This window comes from Hakea prostrata, chromosome 1 (genome assembly GCF_041222555.1).
Source record: "Hakea prostrata isolate BN-2017 chromosome 1, UWA_Hpros_2, whole genome shotgun sequence".
Lineage (NCBI taxonomy): Eukaryota > Viridiplantae > Streptophyta > Magnoliopsida > Proteales > Proteaceae > Hakea > Hakea prostrata.
Window position 1 is genome coordinate 12597052 of NC_142600.1, and position 18929 is coordinate 12615980.

General features: G+C 35.6%; 3 protein-coding genes across 3 annotated transcripts; all 3 read left to right on the top strand.

Moving 5' to 3' along the window:
• Positions 1 to 1162: 1162 nt before the first annotated feature.
• LOC149027564 (uncharacterized) lies at positions 1163 to 2143 on the top strand. Its single transcript, XM_089146978.1, has 2 exons — positions 1163 to 1353; positions 1467 to 2143. The coding sequence occupies exons 1-2, from the start codon at positions 1218 to 1220 to the stop codon at positions 1865 to 1867; spliced, it is 537 nt and encodes a 178-aa protein (XP_089003104.1). The 5' UTR covers positions 1163 to 1217; the 3' UTR covers positions 1868 to 2143.
• Positions 2144 to 11632: 9489 nt separating this feature from the next.
• LOC149027565 (NAC domain-containing protein 90-like) lies at positions 11633 to 13145 on the top strand. The gene is made up of 3 exons (XM_089146986.1): positions 11633 to 11852; positions 11986 to 12299; positions 12447 to 13145. Exons 1-3 carry the CDS (start codon positions 11636 to 11638, stop codon positions 12768 to 12770), a joined length of 855 nt encoding a protein of 284 aa, XP_089003112.1. The 5' UTR covers positions 11633 to 11635; the 3' UTR covers positions 12771 to 13145.
• Positions 13146 to 17572: 4427 nt separating this feature from the next.
• Positions 17573 to 18686, top strand: LOC149027566 (NAC domain-containing protein 90-like). The gene is made up of 3 exons (XM_089146996.1): positions 17573 to 17729; positions 17849 to 18159; positions 18300 to 18686. Exons 1-3 carry the CDS (start codon positions 17573 to 17575, stop codon positions 18684 to 18686), a joined length of 855 nt encoding a protein of 284 aa, XP_089003122.1.
• Positions 18687 to 18929: the final 243 nt, after the last annotated feature.

Genomic DNA, 18929 nt, shown 5'->3' on the forward strand with positions numbered 1-18929 from the left:
AAAAAATGGATGATTCCTATTCACCCATTTCTAGGTGGTACCTTTTGGTTTGCCTTCCAATAAATATTAGGGGTGATTTGGGTGGAGGGAGGAAGCTCACAGGAAAAATGGTATTTTTGTTTTTCTTTCTTCATATTTTGATAGGAATATTTTTGACATTAAAATAAAATAAATCATGATTTAATAGTTTTCAATGACAAATTAGATTAATGTCTCAAATGAAAATTCAATTTTAAGAACATGTTTATGTTTTTTAAATATAAAGTGAGAGTGTCAGTGTTTTAAGATCTTCATTTTTGGGTGTCAATGCAATTTGCTTTTATTTTTTTATGTTTAGTTTTAGTATAATTGTTATTCTCTGGTGAAAAATAAGATGCCGTTAAGTGATTTGGGCAACAACAAAAAATAGTAATATATGCATACAAATAACAACTTTGTTTTATTGGAACACTATGAGACCAACATCACTCTCCTGTTGATTCAATCTATAGTCATGCTTGATTTAAGTAAGGCTAAATTATTCTACTAAAAAAAAATTTAAAGGCTAAATCATGGATATATCTGTCACATATGTGATGATGCGTAGACAAACAAAAAATAGAGAAAGAAAGAATAACGAAAACAGTAGAGTAGATTTTTATAATAGAACTCCAAATCATCCTAGAAATTTTCAGTTCATCTTACAAAGAACTCGTCGTTTCATTAAAATAAAATGGCCGATAACCCTTGCAATGCCATACGTATCAACGGCATTCTTTGTGAATGTTTTATATATCCAATGGTCACAATCATCTTTTTCCAATCCACCATCGATAGACAAATTCCAGCAACCGAAGATGTTGGCCACCAGAAATTTTCACTATAAATGTAAGCTTGAAAAGTTTGAGAGAAACGGGGCTCTCGCCATAAATATAGTTGACAAACATGAGAAAGCAACACTAGAACCTTGTGGTTGAACGTACATCACCAGTAAAATTAACTAAAAACCATACTGTTACTTATAACTGTAAATTTTCATCGCAAAGGGGGAAGGAAGAAAAAAAAAAAAAAACTGTAACTTTCACACACTCACCTACTCACTCATGTTTGGTACCGATTCATTAATGGTGACCTCTGTTATTGTCTTTATTTATTCATGTCTCTCCACACCTTCCCTGCACCACGCTTCAGTCTCCCAACAGTCATTACTTAGTTTGGTGTTCACTTAACTTCCAACAATGGCGTTTTCTTGGGTGATCACAGCACTTCTCTTCTCGTTGGTTCTTTCTCATGTTGAGGCGTCATCAGGCCAGCAAGCACTTGTTCATGGCTCCGTCTCTTGCCTTGATTGCAAAGATAACTACAAGCTCCAAGGTTTGCTCTTTTCTCGAATGACCTAATGGATGCGTTAGGGTTTATCACTAGTACTCTTTCTTTCTTTCTTTCTTTCTTACGTACGTATATATGTGTACTGTTTCTTGTTTCAGGCGTTCAGGTTTTGGTGGGATGTGATGGAGTGAAGAAAACAGCGATGGCAGTAACAGACGAAAATGGCCACTTCAAAACTGGGCTTCCACAGGACTCTTCTTCTTCTTCTAAGTCTTCCACCAAGTGCTTAGCCAAGCTCCTTGGAGGACCTACACAGCTCTGTTCCTCAAGAAAAACCCTAGTTTCCAATGTTGTTGCAGCTGATCGTGAGGACAAAAAATCTTTCACCACAGCCACACCCCTTGCCGTCTACACAACATGCCCTACAGTCATCGAGGCCAAGACCCAATCATTACCGTTGGATTTCGGATCGTCCAACGTCCTTGGTGTACCGGCGGAGTGGGGTTTTCCACCTGTTTCTGCTTATATTCCGGTCATGCCAATCATAGGGATTCCATGAGTATCTGCAAGTAGTAGTACCTCCTTGTGTAATCCAGTACGTACGTGGAGGTTAGACGTACCCCTTGTGTAATATAGTACGTACGTGGAGACTAGTATAACTGTATAAGCTTTATATATATAGTACTCTATGCTTTGTAAGAGAGTGTTGTACCTATTGTCTATGATGGAAGCAGCAAGGAGGGTTTGTATTCCTAAGGGAAGTTATTGTTACTCTATAATAAGCATGTCTATTTTGAAATATTAAAAATGTAAGTTATTGGTGCTTCTTATCTTATAGACAGTACTGCTTATATATTGGGACATTTATTTTTGGGTGCAAACCCATACGGACCAAATTTATTGGGACACTTATTTTTAGGTGCAAACTTATAGGTGAGCAACACTTATGAAAACTCAGTAGACGTCCAGGTGTCCAACATCATATTTAATGAGCATATTTTGCTCTAGTTTCCGGATTTTTAGTGTGGCTGTGGGTGGAGATTTGTGCTCCTTTCACACATGTGGGATCCACCGGAGGGCCTAGTGACCTCTGATTTTTCTAGTCAGCATTAAAATGAGGACCCTGTGAGAACTATTGTATTTTCTTGATTGTGATATGGAGTTTATCATGAATACATATACAATAGTTTGTTAGGTCATGTGATACATTAATGCACGATGACATAGAATATCCATATCTACAAAAAGCACCTCAAACTCTCACGGAGGAGAAAGCTTAGTAAACAAATCTAGTAAGTTGATGCTAAGGTGAGACATAGCAATTAATAAGATGTCATAGAACCACCTTTTCCCGTACAAAATGGTAATTCAACTTTATATGTTTTGTCCTGACATGAAAGACTGGATTCACCTTAATTTGCATGTTTTATTTGGACAATCTCCTCAATATTCATGTTTTATATCCGTTGGAGGGCTTATCTCTAATTTTTCTAGGCAACATTCGGAGGAGGATCCCCACTCCTAATATAGGTGGTAGAAGGATACGATCGATGGGAGCACAAATCTCTATTCAAACCAAGACACATAGCTAATCTATGGAATAGACTCATTTCCATACATGGGCATATGGTTAGGGGAATTTACTGTCATTTTCTTATACTTATACAAACTGGAAATCTCCACTCAAAACCTTTTTCCAGATGTGTACTGTTATATGTTTGGAATTTTATTTTTGATTCTCTCCTCTTACCTTGAAAGAGAAAGTAGATCTCTGTTAGAGTATGTATGATACTTACAGTATTCGTTTGTATTCTCTGTTCTCTTCAGTACCCAAAGGTTTTCATATGGGAGGGAATTAATACACACAAAGCAAAACCCACCACTTTCCGCAGAGACCAGTGTTTTCAACAACTGAGTGGACCCTGAAGGGGGCATGGACCATGATGTCCTTATACAATAAATACACACTTAATTCAATGCCCTCTTGGGTCTGCTACATAGAATCCGGCCACTCTTCCTTCCGTGGTCCAAGTCCAACGTACTGTAGAGTGACCAACACCTGAGGAGGGCCTAAGATGGTTACTTGTACAAGAACTTGACACGGTACGTATCGCAGAAAGCCCAGAAGATGCAATTCAGGATGTTGATGGTGGTCTTAGTGGCCTAGTGTTGATCAACGAAAGGGGACCAATAATGAGTTTAAGCACAACGTTGTCTGCTCTACTAGCACAAGTAATTTCGATAACGTACAAAGTTTGACCCAAAAAAAAGAAAAGAAGAAGAATAACGTACAACGTATGCTGGGTTGGGCTGGGCTGGGCTAATGCTGAGGCTTACCTACCCATGAGAAAAATAATGGTTTCAAAGCTAAGGGTGTGTTGAGAATGGTCTTAAAAAATAGTTCTGGTGTTCTTTCGTTTCCATAGAACAGAAGAACTAGTGGCAGGTGTTTGTTAAAATGAATTTTTAAAAAAAATAAATAGTTAATGAAAAAAGTGGTCAGAATAATGGGTTTCATGGAACATGTACAACATGTTCTATCAGAGGAACACAATTTTTATACAAGGGTCAGACATTGAGGGAGCGTTTGATAATGTTCTTAAAAAATGTTTTTGGCGTTCTTCTGTTCTTTGGGAACGGAAGAACGGGTTAGAGGCGTTTGATAAAACGGTTCGTTCTTTTGTTTTTTAAGAACGAACCGGTCAAAATAGTGTTCTAAATAACGCTTTTTGCAGAACATAAAAAAGATGTTTTTACCAAATAACAGAAACAAAAGTAATAAAATTGGTTCAAATTGAAACTTTAAAATGAGTTTATCAAACACCAACTTTATTTTTCAACCCAAAAAAAGAAAAAAAAAATACCAACTTATTCTATTATTAGTGTTTTGAAAATATTTTTAGAACGAATTTATCAAACGACATTTTCAAGCAAAGAACGGTCTTTTAGCACAGAAACACTAAAAAACGGTGTTGCATAAGAACTGGTTTCTCAGAATAGAAACGTTACCAAACGCATACTGAAGGTCTCTCAAGACCACCCTAACTCCCATCCCCACTCTTATCTTGGCTGGTAGACTCTCTTTACCTTACTCCCCTGCGGATCGCACTTGCTTAAAAATTAGATTTTTCAAATGATTGTGAACATGACGGAACTAGGATTCAACATTTTGGGGGGGGGGGGGGGAAGAATAAAGTTCAGATCACTTCCCCCTTAGGGAAGTGCTAATGTTTTTCCACCTCATATATTGTATAGGTCCATGTAAGGTTCATTGGGCATCTATATTTTGTACGATGCACATGTATAGTAGGACATGCAAACCAATAGTAGTTAGTCACCTTACTAGCCTTAAATATTTCATTCACAATATAAAATCAAATAAAAATAATAATAAGAAGATTTATTTCAAATTCTCCTTAAACCACATGTTTTAAAGAGGAGAAAATATATGAAGAAAAAATAGGAAAGAGGAGAGAGGAGAGAATAAATAGAAATTGAATAATTAATTCTTAATTTAGGACATTTATATTCATTATTTACTTTAAAAAATTATTTTCAATATGGGGGGGGGGGGGGGGGGCCAATATAGGTCCACCTCTGATTGTGAATTCAATTAGAAAATAATTTTAGAATAGATTTATCAAACACCCAATTCTCAAGAATAACAACTTCTCAACACATAAAGTGTTGGAAGGAAGAAATCACAAAATAGAGAGGAAAGGGATTCAATTGAGTTTTTGAGTGTGCTTTGTCTAGTTTCGATCAAATTCTTCATTCGATAGTCATCCGATGTTCGATTGAGCAAAAATTTGGACTGGAGGTTGGTGATTTCTTGTTCTTTAAATCCAACGGTGGGATTGTGAATTTGAGCTTGAAAATCAATGCAATTCGTATGCTTTTGTGCTTCTAATTTTTGTAAGATCTATCTATAATTTCTTAATTTCATTCATTATTGGAATTCATATAATGTTATATGCCAATAACTATTGTTATTGATAAATGTTGATGATTGTTGATGCTTTCCTTTAGTTTTAACTAGAGAATATCCATGTATTCTCAAATTTGGTGGTTAGTGAATTTTCTGTGGACTATAGTTTCATGGTTTTTTCTTTTCACATCGAAGAGATTTTTCATGTTAGAATTATTTTTGTGTTATGTGTTTGTGGTAAAATTTGCAGCCAATTTATGAGCAAAAGATATTGTCTAGGTGTTCAATAAATTGCCTGCAATAATCTTTGTTTGTCTGTTTCCTAACAGGTTCACTTAAGAAGTTGAAGAATTGATTTGTTTCCACTATTATTATCAACATTGTGGTTAAGCTGTTCGTTCTTTCCCCATCATAAACATGTCCAAATGATTTTATACATACAAGAATTAATCTCTCAAAATAAAACTAAATGCATACTAAACTTTCGATAATAATTTCATCAGGCATCGTTTGTTTGCAAAGGTGGGTGAGGGGGGGGGGGTGAAAAATAAACATATGGGGCCTATATGTAATGGGGTGGGGGAACAAAAAAAGACAGGAAAATGTTATATGAAAAAAATTTCAAATATGAGTTCCACTTTTGTTGTTTTTCATAAACTCGACATATTTAATTAGAATTTACAAAAGGGATGGGTGAAAAATTGAGTTTGTCACATGAGTAGACAAACTTTAATAAATTAAGAAAATTTGTCTATCAATGTTTCCCACCCACTAAACCAAACAAGTTATATCATAGGATTTCATGAAAAAAATTTCATTTTTCAAATTCTTTTTTTTCTCACCCCACTTAGACTTAGTAAACAAACAATGCCTATAATACTTGAGGGAGTAAATTAAGGAGAGATTAGTCTAAATATTTGAATAAGATCCTGAGAACAAATTTTGTAATTACCTATCTGATCCCTTCATTAGTTCATTATATTACTATATAAAATAAATTCAAATTTCCCCTTGATCCTTTTTTTAATCAATTCTTATTCTCTATTATGCCTATTTAAAAGAAATAAGTACAAGAATTCATTATTAGTCAAGAATGAAAAATAGTTTAGTGAATTTTGTCGAAAATAAACTATGGAATTAAAATTAAGTTTGATATCAAAATAAAAAATTATTAGAAATTAATAGTAAACAAGTGAAAAAAGGAAAAAAAATATAGTTTTAACAAAAGAATGTGTATTGACTATTTTACCCTATTTAAATTATAAAATTTAAAGTAAACATGCACCTAAATGAAAATAATGAAATTCTTATATTATAATTAAGAATGATAACTAAGTATTGGGTTAAAATTAATTAAACTGAAGTCTGGGGTGGACAATCCCATGGTCCTATCTTGTAATTGTATCAAAGTTGAAGTTTTCAAAGGTTACCAAAACGTGTAATGAAAATAAATACATCTCAGTTTACGTAAGCTGTTACGTGTCGGTGTGAGGCTCACCAGTTAAAGGTGCATGCGCTCATGAAAGAAGTCAGGTCTTTCAAAGAAGTCAAGCTTCCTCCTTAACCCCACTGGAAAATTTCCATGAAAGCAGCAGGGGCCAGGGAGAGTCTTTGTCTTCTTCTTCTCTCTCTCTCTGTCTGTCTGTGTCACTGTGTGTGTGTCAATTCTACCCTACAAAAAGAAAGAAGCTCAAAAAGGAATTCAATAATCTTCCACGTAAAACGCGGGTATTTTATGAAATTTGGTTTGTTTACGAGTGATGAACAGTGATGGCTTTTGACTCATAGACATGTTTGCCTACAGCTGGGATTCCTATCTCAAAAAATTATTGATAAACAACTAGGAACGTGTAATAAACTATCTTCCCCTGGCCATGCAACTGCTTAATAAGCTTTAAACGTATAAAAGGGTCAGTGGAAGTCGTCTCTCCCTCTCTCTACTTTGGATTCATTTTCTCCTGGTAAACGGTGAAACAACGATGAAACAACGAGTATTGCACCGCCCCTACCCTATAATTCCACCTGCAACAATGGTGACGGGTTGAAGATAAAGCAATTTGGCCTGGTTTTTCCTTTCTTTTCTTATTCTGGTTCAGAATTTGGTCTGGTTTAGGACTTGGTCACTTAACAATATTCAATTTCAGCCACTTAATTGCTTGACCCATATATTTTTTCTCCATAGTGTAGATCGCCTTCTCGCTGAGGGAGAAAAATGTGTTCCTTAACACTTTTCCACAAAACAAAAGTGATGGGCCCACCAATAATATGAAAAAGAGAAGAAAAGAAAAAACAAAATTTCAATAGGACCTACGCTATTGTATAGTTCAAAAACATTCGAAGAACACCTTGTTCTCTCTAACGGAAAGGTGATCCAGACTCATTTTTTTGGTGGTTTAAGAGAATCCATATTGCTCTCTACCAATAAGTACTTCGATAAAAGAGGCACTTTACTTATGGAATCAATGGTCCTAGACCTGAATATTAATATCAATGTTACTATTATTTTTTGTGAGACGTCATTTCCGTAGATATCTTCTTCAAATAATTTGTGTAGCTTTTTTCATTTCTTGTACTTAATATTGACGTTTCATTTGTTTGATTATTGCTCAACATCTATCTTGGTTTTTATATATCATTTTATTATAATAATTAATTAAAGTTTCTTTTGTTTGGAGAACCTGTTTTGTTTGTCATTTGTGCTGTTTTTATAGTTAAGTTTTTATCATGACGTCTACTTAAGTTAGACCTAAATTTTTAACTGTCCATTTAAGTGAGAAAAATTCTAAACTGATCCCATTACTGATTATTATGTTCATTTGAAATTGAAATGACCATTTTACCTATAATATGTTGGTAAATATAATTTTTATTTTTTATATTTAAAAATTTTAAAATTTCAAAGTTACAAAAAGAAGCCCCTTACAATTATATCTATTTCTTACACACAAAAAAAAAAAAAAAATTTAGGAAAGTATTCATCCCAACTATCATTCACTTACGTGATGTGCATTGGTTGGGTGATTTGTTTGATGTTTATCCAAAGAAGACAAAGAGTTCTTAACGTCCTTCTTCGAAAGCTAGAAAGTGAGGGATGAGGATCATAGAATAACCCACTTTTTCAACTGATCTGTCGACAAATACGAAGAAAAAGGCGCAGGAATCTCCAAGAAAAATCTTGACTTTCGAAAATTTATGTATCAAAAATTGCTTTTCTTTCTTTTCAAATGTAGAATTTTGCAACAGGTTATGACTTATCACGAACATGACTATTTGCAATGGAAAGGAAGAACTCAACGATAATGGAAGTTATTTAGTACTTCTACAAATCACTTCGCAACTAGATGGGAACTTCACTTTTGCTTTTCTCTAAAATATCTTTTAAATTTGTATAATTATACACTCCGTTAGCAATTTTATTAAGTCTTGGTTAGATAGTTTCATAATTTCTAACTTGCCTTTAATGGAATATTGAAACTTGTTGAAGAATATGCACGAACACTTGAATGGTTGTTGTAATCAAAACACTTTGTCAGAGTTGAAACGTAGCAGAGATACTTTTTTAAAGGTATTTAGATACCCCGATTTGTGCAATATGGATTTCAAATGTGTCTTCACCCCAAGATCAGTCAGCCCAAACCTTTAAGATTACACCCTAAAAAGGTTACTTAAGGTGTAATTAGGTTATGTTCATGCTTAATAGAATAACAACAGGGAGAGAGAGAGAGAAAGAGGGGGAGGAAATTCAATGTAAAAGAATGAACTCGAAAATTAAGTTTATATAGAGCCCCAAAGGATGTGGGTGAAAGGGAAAAGTCACCTCTCTTTGTGAGGGAATTTATTCAGCTCAACTATAGGAAGGTACACAAATATTTTTCTTTCTGATTATAAATATCAGTGATACTTTTGAGCTTCCTTCTCATCAATCACCACCTTTTTAATTTTTCTGTTTTTCAGGTTTGAATATCTATGTGCCTTCTTTTAGTAGAAAACAATTATTTTCCTCTTCTTATGAGGAGTTAGGTTCCATTAATGTGATGATAAAGTGACTATTAGACTACAATTATCTGATCAACGAGATCGTTGATACTTATTCCAATTTCCAAGGTGTGGAACGGTTATCACGATTTCCATTCATCCAAATCAAGTCTGTTCATCATTCCAATTCTTAAAACCCTAATATTAGATAGGCATCGATAAACCCCAGAATTTGTCAACATAATCAAAATCAAATAGAGGGAAGTCCTAGCATTTGGGTATGAATCAGGAATAGGTCAGTCGATTTTAATTTCATAAATCTAATTATTCGTTGTTGTTTGGGACAGAAAAATAACTCGTTGAGTTTGTCAACATAATCAAATAGAGGGAAAAATCTTGAGTTGCACCTCATAATAGTATATGATATGTAAATAACTCGTTTTAATATTTTAATACTACTCTTTATTAATTGATGTGTTTCTTTATGTCAAAAAGTATTTAGGATTGTAGCAAAACTGCAAAATCCCAAAACAAATAAACATAAATAAAAAATAAAATATAACTTCCACGTAATGGGAATAAAGTATGAGGGAAGACAAATGTTTATTAGTTAAATCACACAAGCTTGGTTGGTTACATGAGTCTGGAGATTTCAGATCTATAGACTTCAAATCTATGGAGTCATAATTTATAAAATTAAGTGTTTGGTTGTGGAATGAAATCTGTAGATTCATCCTAAAAAACTATTTGATTGATGTGATTTTTGTGAATATACAAATGTATAGCTTTTTTGAAATCTCTGAATTTCACCCCTTACCCATAAATCTACAGATTCACGTTTTTAGTGTAAAAAAGTGAATCTATAGAATCCATGAATCTAGAGATTTTTACAACCAAACATGTTTGGTATAATTCTCAGATTCATGAATCTAGAGATTTGAAAATTCTGGATTCATGTAACCAAAGAAACCCTGGGCCTGTTTGGTTACATGAATCCAGAGATTTGAAATCTCTGGATTCATGAATCTAAGAATTATACCTGTTTGGTTGTAAAAATCTCTAGATTCATGAAATCTACAGATTCGCCTTTTTACATTAAAAACATGAATCGGTAGATTTATAGGTAAGGGGTGAAATCCAGAGATTTCAAAAAAGCTATACATTTGCACATTCACAAAAATCACGTCGATCAAATAATTTTTTAAGATGAATCTATAGATTTCATTCCACAACCAAACATTTAATTTTATAAATTATGATTCCATAGATTTGAACTCTATAGATTTGAAATCTCTAGATATTCGAAATCTCCAGACTCATGTAACCAAACAGGCCCTAAAACAATTACTCTATCGAAAAAACTCCCATTTCCCAATCTCTTTCAACCATAGAGTTATCCTTCATTTTCCTTTTTATATAAATAAATATTTTAATATTCATATGCTTGGGTCATGTATCTCCATTACATAATAAGAGTAGGCCCATGTAAGATGTACATGGGTCTATCTCTAATTCATTATAGGATGGGCTCACCTCAAGTTTGTTGTAGACAAGTATAAGGAGACATCCAATTACAAATTGATATGGTATCGTAACAAATTTTGCTTCATTGTTGTATAATTAATAATTAATCCGTAACTTCATGTATCTTATTTAATTAAACATGTGTTGATTCATTTAAATAATTTTAACTTTACATATTTAATTTTAGTAGTTAGGATTTAATTAAATTAAGATAGATGCTATTGTCAATACAAGATTGGTAGAGTGGTAAAGATCTATACTTCTCAATGTAGAGATCGTGAATTTAATCTTCGCAGACAGCGTTTCTGTCTCTGAGGATGTAATCAAGGTACATACAAGCTGGCCTGGCCGATAGTCTGCTGTACAATACTGCCCATTAAATATGCAACTGCAGAGCAAAACCCATCGTCTCCACCTTAAAGGAGCAACTTTATCAATTACCAAAAAAGAAAAAGAAAAAAAGAGCAACTTTATCCTTATATCCAACGCCTTAAAATTGTGACGTTGGCGAAGGCAGGATTGGAGAAAAAAAAAAAAAACTCCTGTGGAAGAAAAAAAAACTGTGACGTTATGTGTTTTTACGGAAGTGCACCAAAGAAACCGAAAAATGATACGAACAAATAATGAGGGTTTGACTGATTCAAACATGGGAAGGAGGTTATTCTAGGGATTTACCGGGGTGGAACAAAAGTCACAAGACTGACAAGACAATATAAACCAGTACTTAAGCAGTGGGTTTGAAGAAATCTTCCGAGCACCGCGTGGAAGTTTCCACACAATCACGTCGATGTCTCCTTCACTCGGTTGTAACTCTCCGTCTCTCCCCTCCTTTCTTTCTCCACTACTTCACAAACCACATTCCTTTTTATATTTAAATTAACCGAAGGAAGGCACCACCACATGAACAGGTTCATCTCTGCAAACACATACTTTCAGAGACACAGAGAGAGAGAGAGAGCATTAATGGATAACCTATTACCACCAGGTTTTCGTTTCTACCCAACGGAGGAAGAGCTGATTTCCTTCTATCTACGTAACAAACTGGATGGAACGGCAGACCTGGACCGAGTAATTCCTGTTATCGACATTTATTCCATGGATCCATGGGAACTCCCTCGTAAGTATCGTCGAGTCTATGCCTTCCAAGCTTCGATCAATTTTCTGCTTGCCCTCCTCCCTTTTCATCTTCATCTTTTCTCTCTCTGAATCAGTTTTTGAATTATATAATTTATTTTGCGGGTTAATTGCAGAATTTTCAGGAGAGCTATGTCATGGAGACCCAGAACAATGGTTCTTCTTCACTCCAAGACAGGCAAGGGAAGCCCGTGGAGGAAGACCCAGTCGAACCACCAGCTCTGGATACTGGAAAGCTACTGGCTCTCCTGGCTACGCCTACTCTTCGGCCAACCGCGTCATCGGAATGAAGAAAACCATGGTTTTCTACACAGGTAGAGCTCCTACTGGAAAGAAAACCGAGTGGAAGATGAATGAGTACCGAGCTATCGTAGGAGGAGAACCCTCTTCTTCTTCTTCTTCTACTAATTCAGCACCACCAAATCCAATTGTAAGTTTAATTATCTAGCTACCTACCTACTTACTTAATTATTCCAACAATTAACACCACCACTAGACTAGAAATTAAAATATATCATACATACATTAAACGTTCATCATTGCAACTGATTAAAAAAGAAAACAAAATTAATTACAGTTACGGCACGAGTATAGCTTGTGTCGCGTGTACGTTGGAACTGGGAGCTTGCGAGCATTCGATCGAAGGCCCTCAGGAGTGACGACGACGACGACGACGACGACAAGCGAGACTGAAATGCAGCTACAGCAAGCTGCTGCTTCTTCTTCTGGTGCCGGGGCGAGCAGTTCTCAACAACATCAGGACAGTTCATCCTCCGGCGGAGACGATGCAAATCCACCTCATCAGATCGGTGAAAACACCGACTGGGAGATGACAGATGATGATTTTCAGTCGCTGTTGGACTGGAATAACTTCAACGGGGACCAGCAGCATCAGCCTTAGAGAGCTTTCAGCTTTGGAGATTGATCATCAATTATTGAGCGGAGCTAGACAATAGCAATTGTATATGTTTCAGATAACGGATATTTTTGCTATGTACTTTACGGAACAACGTAACACTATATATATATATATATATATATTTAACCAGAGATCGAAGTGCTTAATTTCCACTAATTTCATTTCAGTTCGAAATTCGACATTGTTTGTACTAGACTTTAGAGTACTCAGATTCTCTAATAAATCATTCTGTTTTCAGTTTCTCATTTATCACTCATTCGAAAGTTTGAAAAATCTTCTTCGTTTATGTCAAAACACATAGAACTATAGAAGAAAGTCTTATTCTATGAAGTATTAATTAAATTAATTTCTGTCCTTTTACATGAAAAACAAATGGAAACTTTATTCAAATGCAGGAAAACTCCAAATTATTTATGGGTCGAAGGTCTTTAATTAAATGCTTGGTCTCTTTGACGCAACTGGAACTGGAAGGATCCATCTTGGGATCAATGGATTCAAATCCACGCGCCTAGCTATGAATTCTTTTTACAGAATTCTTTTTATTTCTGTTCGATCGCGAGTTGAAGTTGCAAGTAGCAAATTGATTTCTACTCAAGTCTACCACATACATTCGGATTTCTTTTTATTCTGACAGTTGATGATCTTAAGTCGCTGTTGGACTGGGATCGGCATCAGCCTTTTATAGCTTTCAGCTTTGGAGATTGAATTATTTAGACAATAGCAAATGCAAAAACGCGCGTCTCAGATAACTTTCGAACCAGAGAAATACTTATTTAATTAATTTCTGTCCTTCTACAAGAAAAACCAATGATACCTTTGTACAACCGCAGACGACCTCCAAATTAATTAAATGCTTGCAGGTTTCTGTGGGGCAAGTAGAAGTATATATCCATCTTAATAGGCATCAATGGGTTCAAATCCACTTGCCAACCTAACTGCTGATGAACTCTATCTACCCAATTCTTTTTATTTCTGCTCAGAGTTGAAGTTGCAGGTAGCAAACTAAATTCTATTGAAGTCTACCACATTCATTACAGATAAAAGAAACTCATCTCTTTCCTTATAAGACAATTCTATACTTGAATCTATTGACCTCTTTATTAAGAGTCATCGGACGTCATTGCCAAATGAGCAGCCATTTGATGGTGATCATACAGTTGTTTTTTATACAACTTTGATAATTGCCATCTTGATACAGTAATAGTTCATACTAATACTAATTCCATTGATGGTGATACCAACCCAACCCAGCCGCCTAGTATAAAAATGTGGACATGGGTTCTCTCAAATTCGTTGAAAATTATTAGGAGTGGTTAAGAGATTAATATATTTAAGAATCATCACATGATCAATTAAAAGAGAATTGTGATTCAAATTCTATACTAAAAAGAAAACAAAAATCATGGTATAAATTGTATGGACCATAAAGATAGATACTTCTTAACTCACGGATAGTGACAATAATAATGAATAGAAATTTTAAGGGAAAATTTATCCCTTTCAGTCTCTATTTATTCTTGGTCTTTTGTTTCACCTGTAATTTCCTCCCTTTCCCCTCTTTCCTCTCAAAATAAAATATTATCCCTTCCTCTCCGGCCCCTAATACTTCAAAATCGTCAAATAATTGTCCTTTATCTTTTTTAATTAATTTAAATGATTTCTTCTCCTTTTATCTGTATTTTCCTCTTCCTTTTCTCCCTGTTTGGATCCGTTGCATTATATAAATGATGAGGTCTATTTCTTTTAAGTTTTGAAAATTTCAATAGCTCTTCTTCCGGAAGATCTATATGTCATAGAAAAAAACCTCAGCTCCAACTTTTATTAAAAAACAAAAATCAAAGCTAACCTTGAGGGATGGCTTAGTGGGAAAAAAAATCTACTACTCCAAGTAGGAAGTTAGAATTCGAATCCCTTGGGCCAGGGGGTAGCCTTGCTTATTGAAGGTGGCAAATAAACCTTACCAAAGGAGAAATGAAACACTTGTCAATGTAGGGTTGGGAGAGTGGTAAGATCCATACTTCTCAATGGAGAGGTCATGGGTTCGACCTTTGCGGACGACAAGTACGCTGGTGCGCGCAAGCTGGCCCGGATGAACCTCAGACACCAAAAAAAAAAAAAAAAAGAGAAATGAAACACATGAAGGTATTTTGGGCTTACGTGACTAAATGAGTCACCTAAATGGGCTTTATAATTTGGATCGCAACGTTATTAAAACTTTGAGATCTTAAAAGAGGCCAGGCCCATCTAATTTTTGGGTAAACAAAGCCCATCTATTTTTGGCCCATCTTTCTTTTTGGGTAAACAAAGCCCATCCATTTTCGGCGCAATTAGAGTGACCCAAAAAGAGACGAGTAATGGGGGCTTGGAGCCCATGTGTGCTGCCGCGTGAGTATTTCTAGTGCGATTCTTGGATCGCGACACTGTAACCCTTTTTAAGATTCAACTACAGCAGTGACAAGAATTGGAAGATTTTTTTTTTTTTTTTTGGTACGAGGATTGGAAGATCACTTTTGTTAGAATCTTAAAGTGACATATATCACTGTGTCGCTGTTCCTCTAGCTTGGAGGGCCGAGTCAGTGGCAGTTTTGGCTCGTTTCCTCTCTTTGGTTATAGTCTCCTTGTAATACGATTTTCTCGACTTTGCTGCTTCAAAAAATGAATTACTTTGCAAAAATAAAATAAAATAATATATATATCACCTGAGCCATGGCACTATGGCAGTAAATAAAATATTGTCACTTGCTACTTGTAATGTCTTGTACCCTTGCTGAGTAGCTTCGACCATTTCATAAGCATGTCATTAAGACGTAGAGGTATGGATGCCATTTTCGTCACCACACTTTTATCAGATAGCATGACAAATCCCAAACATCCTATATAACTTTTGACAGTGAAAGCTCGTGTCACGGAGGTCTGAACCATAAGTGCTATTAGTTGAGCTCTAATCAAAGATTTTTATTTACAGCAGCCACAGCCACTGTTGGATGCTGTCAATGGTGGTAATTGTGCCATCAAGATAAGATTGAAAGGTTGAGAATTAAATGGTGGGGTTTACTTGTAAATATTATTTATTTTTATATTAAGGGTTTAAAGTTTATTAATTTACAAAATTAAATCCCTCATTTATCGGAGTTCAAATCCTAAATCGCCCAATTTCAAGACCGTTTGATGCTCGTAAGAAAACCTTAAGAAAAAAATGGAAAACCTAATAAGTGAAGAGATCAACTCCTCTTTTATTCTTGTCGTCTATTTTTGATCCTCTAAACAAGTGCAATGAGACGTTTGCTTACTGACAACTTCTTACTCTGGCGATCGAGTATCTTTGGTTTATCCAAGTAACATAAGTTTCAAATCTAAGAAAATATGTCAATATTTCAAATCCAGAGCCATTCGATCCCCGAGAGTAAGAAGCGGTGAATAAGCGAAGGTCTCAAAGTACCATTTCTACTGACTAGCGATTTTTTGATGAATCTTCTTTACCTCATTTTCTCCTTCTCTTTTAAGGTCTTTTGGTTTCCCAAACTTTTGTTAAGAATTTTCTTTACTTGATTTTTTTCATGTCAGTTTGCCATTTGATGAAACAAAGGTTCCTTGTATCGTTTATGTACCTTAGCATGATGATTTTGTATATAGGGCAATATAATCTTCTGTGTTGCTTCTCTGTAACTCCTCCTTTTCATTGTTGATTTTAATAGTTAAGATTTGAATGAAATTTGTATATGTTTGGCACCTTGACTTGCATTTTGAAGCAGTGCACTTGGACTTGCATTTTGGAGCCCTAGGCTTGTCTCTTTAATTTTCAGCTTTATTGTCAGATGATTTTAGTTGCTGGAGACATATTGATCTCCAGTTAGAGTTAAATGAGAAAAGGCATCGGAGTTGGGTAGATGAGGGTTTCATTTCGTAAATTTACAAAATTTTAAAATCCTTGAGTGTAAAAATAAAAAACCATATTTACAATTAAATCCTGCCTATTGTTTTTGTACATGTTGCAAGTTCTCCATCGTCGAACGGAAATAGCGTCCGTTGCGGCAAATAAAAATCCCCTAGGCAATGGCCACCATACGTGTAGTTATATTAAGTAATAAACACAAATGACCGTGCAAGTTGCTGTTTTAAATATGAAAATTTCGAAATGTAGGGAAAATATATTCTTAGATTTTTAGGAAAAACTTATGAATATCAATTGAGTTGTAACTCAACTGATTTTGCTGGGGAGTAGTGCTGCTCCCAGCCGTCAAAGGCCCAGATGTCTTTTAGAATTCGGAGCAAATCTGAACCGTTGAATGAAGTTTTTATGCAACAATCCAGATTTGATTTGGACCTCAAATTGAATCTGGACCGTTTCAGCAGCGCTCTCCAAAACACGATCTACAACCCAACACAAAAATCGAGTTAAAAGTAAACCAATCCGACTTGCCTTGGTCTCTTTTGGCCGGAGCCTGAAATTTGCTAACCATAAGAATATAGGAGATGACGTGAGTCGGCTGACGAAACGGTTACTTGGGAAATTTCGCATTGGTCAAACCCAACGGTCCCAACGAAATTTCTGTTGAATCAGTAAAGTAACTTTCTTACCAAAAAAAAAAAATAAAAAAAAAAAAAAAAATATTGGAAGTTTCGAGGCAAAACGTCGATGCCCTGGATCTCATCACTACCAAAAACCTTCCCTCTTTAAATGTAGAACGCCGACGTGCGACACCACATCACTTCATTAAGATTTGAAGTTGCAGACACATCTACTCTGTGTGTCTGTGTGTGTGTGAGAGAGAGAGAGAGAGAGAATGGATAGTAATTGGGCACCAGGCTTTCGTTTCCACCCGACAGAGGAAGAGCTGATTTCCTTTTATCTACGAAACAAACTAGAAGGAACGAGACTAGACCTGGAGCGTGTTATACCTACTCTCGACATTTACTCCATGGACCCGCGGCAGCTCCCACGTACATAACTCGTCTGTTCTTACATGTATTTATACCCGGAGAGGAGAGAAACAGAGAGAGAGAGAGAGCTGTGTCTTCTTTCTTATAAAATTAATGCAATATTATGTTTTTCGTTGCAGAGTTCTCTGGAGAATTGTGTCGTGAAGACCTAAGACAATGGTTCTTCTTCGTACCAAGACAAGCAAGAGATGCCCTTGGAGGAAGAACAAGCCGAACCACGAGTTCCGGATACTGGAAAGCTACAGGCTCTCCTAGCTACGCCTACTCTTCTGGGAGTACTCGGATCATAGGAGTGAAGAAAAGCATGGTGTTCTATGAAGGAAAAGTTCCAACTGGAAAGAAAACTGAGTGGAAGATGAACGAGTATCGAGCTTTCTTAGCCGATCAAGCCTCCTCTACTTCAACTAGTACTGCAACTCCAAATCGAATTGTGAGTAGCTAGGATCGAAACACTAATTAGAATCTTCCCAGTGACAGACATTTATATACGATCATCTCGACCACCCTATATGTCATTTAGATGTATAAGATTAGAACTGATGAGAAATTAATTAAATACAAATTTTGCAGCTACGTCATGAGTATAGCTTGTGTCGTGTCTACGTGGGATTGGGGAGGTTTAGAGCCTTCGGCAAACGGTCCTCAGGAGTCACGAGAAGCGAGATGCCTATGCAGTTACACCAGCCTGATGCTTGTGCTTCTGAAGTAGGAGCTTCTTCTACGATCTTCGACAGTATTCCTGCTACTGTTCCAGGGAACATGGTCAACCCATCTCATTATCGTCAGAAAACACCAAAAATGCAGAAAACTGGAAACAAATCGGACGACTGGTCAACCTCCGGCGACGGAGACAGAGACGGAGACGATGCTTATCCTCCTCAGACTGTTTGGGATATTATCGATGATGGTCTCCAGTCCCTATTGGAATTGGATTGGAAAAACTTTATTTGGGATTAATTAATTATTAATCTTACTTGTAGCTTTCAATCCAATTTAGAATATTACTAATTAGAACTCAATTATTAGCACTAAATGTAAACAAATTGTTCATGCATCTTATTGGCTAGGTTGCTTAAAATTTCTCATCATACTTAGTAATTTTTTTACTTTACTTGTCAATTTGAAGTAATTTTGATGTAAACGATGTAAACTTTAATAACACGTTACCCAAAAAAGAAAATCCCCTATAGCTACCGATGA

What these genes read in the sequence shown, in the direction of transcription:
- LOC149027565 (XM_089146986.1), top strand. Translation starts at nt 11,636, where the DNA reads ATGAACAGGTTCATCTCTGCAAACACATACTTTCAGAGACACAGAGAG. An exon ending in GGATCCATGGGAACTCCCTC is followed by an intron (nt 11,853 to 11,985) that starts GTAAGTATCGTC and finishes GGTTAATTGCAG; the next exon opens with AATTTTCAGGAGAGCTATGT. An exon ending in CAGCACCACCAAATCCAATT is followed by an intron (nt 12,300 to 12,446) that starts GTAAGTTTAATT and finishes AATTAATTACAG; the next exon opens with TTACGGCACGAGTATAGCTT.
- LOC149027566 (XM_089146996.1), top strand. Translation starts at nt 17,573, where the DNA reads ATGGATAGTAATTGGGCACCAGGCTTTCGTTTCCACCCGACAGAGGAA. An exon ending in GGACCCGCGGCAGCTCCCAC is followed by an intron (nt 17,730 to 17,848) that starts GTACATAACTCG and finishes TTTTCGTTGCAG; the next exon opens with AGTTCTCTGGAGAATTGTGT. An exon ending in CTGCAACTCCAAATCGAATT is followed by an intron (nt 18,160 to 18,299) that starts GTGAGTAGCTAG and finishes CAAATTTTGCAG; the next exon opens with CTACGTCATGAGTATAGCTT.
- LOC149027564 (XM_089146978.1), top strand. Translation starts at nt 1,218, where the DNA reads ATGGCGTTTTCTTGGGTGATCACAGCACTTCTCTTCTCGTTGGTTCTT. An exon ending in AGATAACTACAAGCTCCAAG is followed by an intron (nt 1,354 to 1,466) that starts GTTTGCTCTTTT and finishes TTCTTGTTTCAG; the next exon opens with GCGTTCAGGTTTTGGTGGGA.